Source organism: Pseudophryne corroboree (genome assembly GCF_028390025.1).
Source record: "Pseudophryne corroboree isolate aPseCor3 chromosome 3 unlocalized genomic scaffold, aPseCor3.hap2 SUPER_3_unloc_16, whole genome shotgun sequence".
Taxonomy (NCBI): domain Eukaryota; kingdom Metazoa; phylum Chordata; class Amphibia; order Anura; family Myobatrachidae; genus Pseudophryne; species Pseudophryne corroboree.
The window spans coordinates 2032140-2038765 of NW_026967504.1; the positions used below are offsets into that span (position 1 = coordinate 2032140).

At 41.0% G+C, this 6626-nt stretch overlaps 1 protein-coding gene across 1 annotated transcript in view; it reads left to right on the top strand.

The window, feature by feature from the left end:
- LOC134983489 (zinc finger protein OZF-like) overlaps positions 1-4608 on the top strand; it is a 32017-nt gene extending 27409 nt beyond the window's left edge. Inside the window, exon 2 of the mRNA XM_063949159.1 lies at positions 1279-4608. Within this exon, the coding sequence (XP_063805229.1) occupies positions 1317-2834 (1518 nt within the window). The 5' untranslated portion in view covers positions 1279-1316 and the 3' untranslated portion in view covers positions 2835-4608. The remainder of the gene's footprint in view (positions 1-1278) is intronic.
- The last annotated feature ends 2018 nt before the right edge of the window (positions 4609-6626 follow it).

Here is a 6626-nt window from a genome sequence, read left to right on the forward strand (position 1 = left end):
TCATTGTCCGCTCTATTCCATCTGAGCATTCCTGACACTAGGGAGACACCCAGTTCCTGAGCCTTTGGGCTTCTCCATTCACTTTGTGTTTATTAGTTATTCCATCACCTCCTGTGTATGTTATGTTATACTGTCTGTGAGTTCGTTTGCTTCGCATCCCTCTCTGTTCATACACCGGTATACTCCTGTTAGCACTGGTGTGCGTAACAGATAGGGAGTTTTTATGATCAACTGAATTCCCCCCATGAAGTGTTTATACATATGACGTTACATTGCGATTACAGCTGGAGGAAACTCTGCCACAATAGAATATAACGTGTAATTTAGCCAGCCCTGGTATGAATAAGATTTATTGAGTGTAATTTATTACTGAACAGGATTACCAACACTGAATCAATTAACACCCAATATAATATACATGCTGATTTCTAACAACAAACACACTTGGATTTTTTTTATTACTTTATTCACCTCTTTATATACTTATCTTTCTGTTTAATGTATCACTGATTTATCTTACATACTTTACTGTACTAAATAAAGGTTATATATTATTTATTAGTGCGCAAACAGCAGAACACTTTCTCTTTGGTGTTTTATTATAGCAATGTCCATGTCACCTCTAGTAATTCCACATGAGCGTCCATGTCACCTCTAGTAATTCCACATGAGCGTCCATGTCACCACTAGTAATCCCACATGAGCGCTCATGTCACCTCTAGTAATCCCACATGAGCGCCCATGTCACCTCTAGTAATCCCACATGAGCATCCATGTCACCTCTAGTAATCCCACATGAGCATCCGTGTCACCTCTAGTAATCCCACACGAGCATCCGTGTCACCTCTAGTAATCCCACATGAGCATCCGTGTCACCTCTAGTAATCCCACACGAGCGTCCATGTCACCTCTAGTAATTCCACATGAAAGTCCGTGTCACCTCTAGTAATCCCACATGAGCGCCCGTGTCACCTCTAGTAATCCCACATGAGCGTCCATTTCACCTCTAGTAATCCCACATCAGCGTCCATGTCACCTCTAGTAATCCCACATGAGCGTCCATGTCACCTCTAGTAATCCCACATGAGCTTTCAGCGTTGATCAAGCTCCAGTCCAAGCATTTTAGTCTTTTTTTTTTTTTAAACATTAAAGCAAACCCAGCACTAAAGTACGAGTTACAGTGTTATCAATTGCACCCTATGACATCCTGGGTCTTGTCTACTCATTTTATAATTATTTGCCAATTTGAGTTTCCATAATGTATTTTATTTCCAGCAGATGGACACACAAGCAGGAATATCTCAGAAGGACATCTAATGTTATCCCCGGATTGTGACATAAAAGATAATGACAGAATACAGGATTCTCCAGGAGATAACCCCTTTACCCCAATTATACATCCAGCTCTATCAGCTGGTCCCTCTGATCCTGGGAAATGTTCTCCTGATCACTCTGATGTTGGTGCATCTGTTACAGCTCTGACAGTAGATTCAGTGTTTACCTGTTCAATAGATTCCAAATGTTTTACGCAGCCCACAAAGCTTATTACCCATCAGCCTGCTAAGACAGGTGAGAGGCAGTTTCCATGTTCTGAGTGTGAGAAATGTTTTACATGCAAATCAGCTCTTGTTTCACATCAGAGAAGTCACACAGGTGAGAAGCCATTTCCATGTTCTGAGTGTGGCAAATTTTTTACACGGAAATCAAATCTTGTTACACATCAGAGAAGTCACACAGGTGAGAAGCCATTTCCATGTTCTGAGTGTGAGGAATGTTTTACATGCAAATCAGCTCTTGTTTCACATCAGAGAAGTCACACAGGTGAGAAGCCATTTCCATGTTCTGAGTGTGGCAAAATTTTTACACGGAAATCAAATCTTGTTACACATCAGAGAAGTCACACAGGTGAGAAGCCATTTCCATGTTCTGAGTGTGAGGAATGTTTTACACTGAAATCAAATCTTGTTAAACATCAGAGAAGTCACACAGGTGAGAGGCCATTTGCATGCTCAGAGTGTGGGAAATGTTTTTTAAATAAATCAAATCTTGTTGCGCATCAGAGAACTCACACAGGTGAGAGGCCATTTGCATGCTCAGAGTGTGGGAAATGTTTTTCAAGTAAATCACATCTTGTTAGACATCAGAGAACTCACACAGTTGAGATTCCATTTGCATGCTCAGAGTGTGGGAAATGTTTTACACAGAGCTCAAATATGATTAAACATCAGAGAACTCATACAGGTGAGAAGCCATTTTCCTGTTCTGAGTGTGGAAAATGTTTTTTACGTAAAGTCTGTCTTGTTAAACATCAGAGAAGTCACACAGGTGAAAAGCTGTTTTCATGCTCTGAGTGTGGGAAATGTTTTTTAAATAAATCGAATCTTATTACACATCAGAGAAGTCACACAGGTGAGAAGCCATTTTCCTGTTCTGAGTGTGGGAAATATTTTTTTAGTAAAGCACATCTAGTTTCACATCAGAGAAGTCACACAGGTGAGAAGCCATTTTTCTGTTCTGAGTGTGGGAAATATTTTTTTCGTAAAGCACATCTAGTTACACATCAGAGAAGTCACACAGGTGAGAAGCCATTTTCATGTTCTGAGTGTGAGAAATGTTTTACACTGAAATCAAATCTTGTTAAACATCAGAGAAGTCACACAGGTGAGAGGCCATATCCATGTCCTGAGTGTGGGAAATGTTTTTTAAATAAATTAAATCTTGTTACACATCAGAGAACTCACACAGGTGAGAGGCCATTTGCATGCTCAGAGTGTGGGAAATGTTTTTCAAGTAAATCACATCTTGTTAGACATCAGAGAACTCACACAGTTTAAATGCCATTTGCATGCTCATGAGTGTGGGAAATGTTTTACACAGAGCTCAAATATGATTAAAAATCAGAGAACTCATACAGGTGAGAAGCCATTTCCATGTTCTGAGTGTGGGAAATGTTTTTTTAAGTAAAGCCCATCTTGTTAAACATCAGAGAACTCACAGGTGAGAAGCCGTTTCCATTCCCTGAGTGTGGGAAATAAATCAGATCTTATTGAACACATTAGACATTACCCAAGTGAGGAACCATTTTAATCTTCTTGAGTATAATCATCATTGCCATGCATTGTTCCTCAAGGATCAATCCTATCTCCTATACTTTTTGCAATATACATGCTACCACTTGTAGAAATAATCAGACGTCATGACCTGGCCTACCACTTCTATGCAGATGACTTGTCTTTTGCTCCATGTACTGAGAACCCAACACCAATACTAAATGGGATGGTAATGCTATCCCGGTGGACAGAATGCTGGCTGTCAATATACCAATAGTGGAATACCAGCAGTGGGGTGAGTGCAAAGAGTTCCCTTGCGGGCTCCCTGTTCTCGCTATGCTGCAGGCGCAGTGGCTCATTGTGTTCACCACAGGTATTATTCCCACTCTATGGGTGTCGTAGACACCCACGAGTGAGAATAGCTGTGGTGAGTGCTGTTGGCATTCCCGGCTGTCGGGAATTCTGAATGTCGGGATATTAACTACATCCCATCCTAAATGGTTGTCTAGCTGAGCTCCAGGGGTGGATGATGCCAGTTGGCTGTGACTCAGTCTTAGTGATACGTAATAGAAGTTCACAAACAAAGGACAAGACTACAGCTTTACCAACCATCATGACTTATGCTTTGGGGTTCAGAGTGACAAAATGCTGACTGCGAAAACTTTGTGTGGTCCTGGATTGTGGCTGACACAGACATCGGGTATCTGCCACATTCAAATCTTCGTTCTTCCATCTGAGGACCATAGCCAGAATCGAGCTCTTGATTCCCTCAGAAGACCTGCCTACAGCCATACATGCATTTGTATCCTCTCACACAGACTACTGCAATGTCCTCTACCTGGGTCTCCCAGCAAAAGAATTACACCGCTTGTAGCTTGTACAGAATGCAGCAGCCAGTCTGTTACCTAACACCCATTCTCTACTCCCTCCACCGGCTGCCTGTAAGATGGAAAATCTATTTAATAATCGGCTAACTGACCTTCCCAGCCCAACATTACATGGTCCAAGGTACCAGAAGCTGCTTCTGCCTCCCTACTGCCTCACTTGTTTATTTCTGCAGAGAAAGGACTGTTACCAGCAGTACCAGGAAACTCCCATAATGCATTTGGGGGTCAAAATTTTATCTTTGTAGCCCTGGCCATGGAACTTGCTGCCTCGCACAGTCCAAGAGGCCTCCACCCTAGAGCCCTTCACAAGCAGGCTGATGACTGACCTGTTACTCATTTCATTAATGCTCCTGTAGTTCTTACATATATCCCACATGCTTAGTTCTTTGTTCTGTTGTTTATTTTGTAACTTGTGCTTTGTGTGATTGTGTAATACCAGTTTGTACTATCTATATTGCTGCACGACAATATGGTGGCCATAGGAACGTGTTTCCACTTCTAGTTTCCCATTCTTATCTCACCTGATCATCTTAATCAGGAGTGTTGTGGGATACAAGATCCTATCCATATATACATTACCATGTGCATTAGAGTCACCCGGGTTCCATCTGCGGTGGTTTGTTGTATGTTACACCTATATGGTGCGGATACTCCTCTGTATGATTTCATAATAAAAGCTTTTGTTTGCAGCTAATTATTGCATTATAGCTTTTTTTGTCTGTTTTATATTCCCGTCTGAGTAATTCCGCCCTTATATGTCTAATTTGTGTGATTAGGCGCACCTAGTCACTGCGAGCGTCTCCGTCTGGATGGGACATGCGCCCGGACGAAGATGTACCCCATTCACTTGAATGGAGAGTGTCTCCATCCGCGCTCCTGGACAGAGTCGGTCTGAATGGGAGCGTCTCTGTGCACTCCCAGTGTGACTAGGCGGATGGATCGCGTAGTCACTCCTGGGCCAGCTAAGATAACGCTGGCTCCATCTGTATGTTATTATTCTAACCCAGGATATCGAATTCCTAATTTGGTTTTAGATTTGTTTTCCTCCCCAGGAAGGGAGATCCAAAAATATTGCAATATTTAAATATTACTGTTACCCCTTCGGCGGCACTCCGGGCACTTCAGGAGAATAGACCACACCACGTCTTTAAGTCAACGTTTCAGAGTTCATTGAACTTTTTCATCAGGACGATACAACACAATACAATTCACTCACCTAAATACCTCTGTCCTCCCCTCCACGGCGCACACCGCCCGCCACCTCCCGCTCCGTAAAAACTGACGTCATCGCTAGGAGTCTGGCGTCGGCATCATCGTCACTGGAGGGTGGGACCAGAGCACCCAATGTTATAACATTATACAATATTTTATTACATATAACAAATAGCTGATTGATTAAAAACAGTACACAAAGTAAAACACAAAATAGATCAACCCACACCCAGTATATGGGACAGGCACATTTTGTACTATCCATCCGATGACTACATTTATCTTATTCATGACACCTCACTATTGTACTAGGATATAGAGAGATAGACGGATCTCTAGTGGTATGCCAGTCCCACTCTCCCGGCGCTTATATATATATATATATAAAAAATGTATAATAAATATAATCTTTTCTAGATAAAAAAAATACAACCAGTATAGGCAGACAGCAGCGAATGTCTTGAGACTTGGTCAGAGTCTCTAGCATAAACTAAACAAGGAAAGATCTATAAGACATCGCGCTTAGGAATGTATACTATAATTATATAATATAACGATATAGCAATGCGGGGGATAGACATGCGATTAGATCTTCATTGAACGCGGGCCACAGTGACCAGGCACTTTCTTAAAGCTAAACTCTCCATAGCGGTGTAGAGACACCGGATTATTGATTACATCCCACCTCTGGAGAGGGGTGGAGACAGGGGTTTACTATTACGTAACGCAGAAGGTAAGCGGATTTTCACACTAGATACCCTCTCTACGAGCAATTGGGATTATCATGTTTTCTGTAATAAAGTGGACATAGTTTCCATAGGATTCCCTTGATATTGCTTTTGCTGATCTATTTAGATGCCAGGAATGTGATATTATATAATCATCTTATATTGTCTGTAGTTACTTTTTTGGATTGATTATGAATAGAATATGACACAATAGTGAGGTAAGATCTATAAGACATCGCGCTTAGGAATGTATACTATAATTATATAATATAACGATATAGCAAAAAAAAAAATTTGGTTTTGGAAGAATGGCTGTGAAGTAGTCAGAAATGAGGTTGGGAGACTGTTTATAGATAATAAAAAAGATACATTTTATTTTATACCAAATAATCCATCATATGAAAGATAAAATAACATGTGTATAGTTTTTAAAAAGCATCAATTAGTTAATATATTCCAAAAATACGTAGCTAGCTATTTATACCAACTCTAATTTAAAAGTTGTATTTATAATAGGATGGATCCTAAAATGTCCTCTTAGGAAGCAATAAATATCGGTAATTACACTCCTTTGAAATATCCACACATTTATAAATGATGGCTGAGGGTGCCGGCGTCCCGGCCACAGTTTTTGGTTCAAAAAAGACTGAAGACCGTTGCCCGTAATTCTCACAAATGTAGTTAGGCAGTCTCTCTTATCCCGGTGGTGAGGCTATCACCGCGCCGGGTATATTGTAGCGTATGTCCGT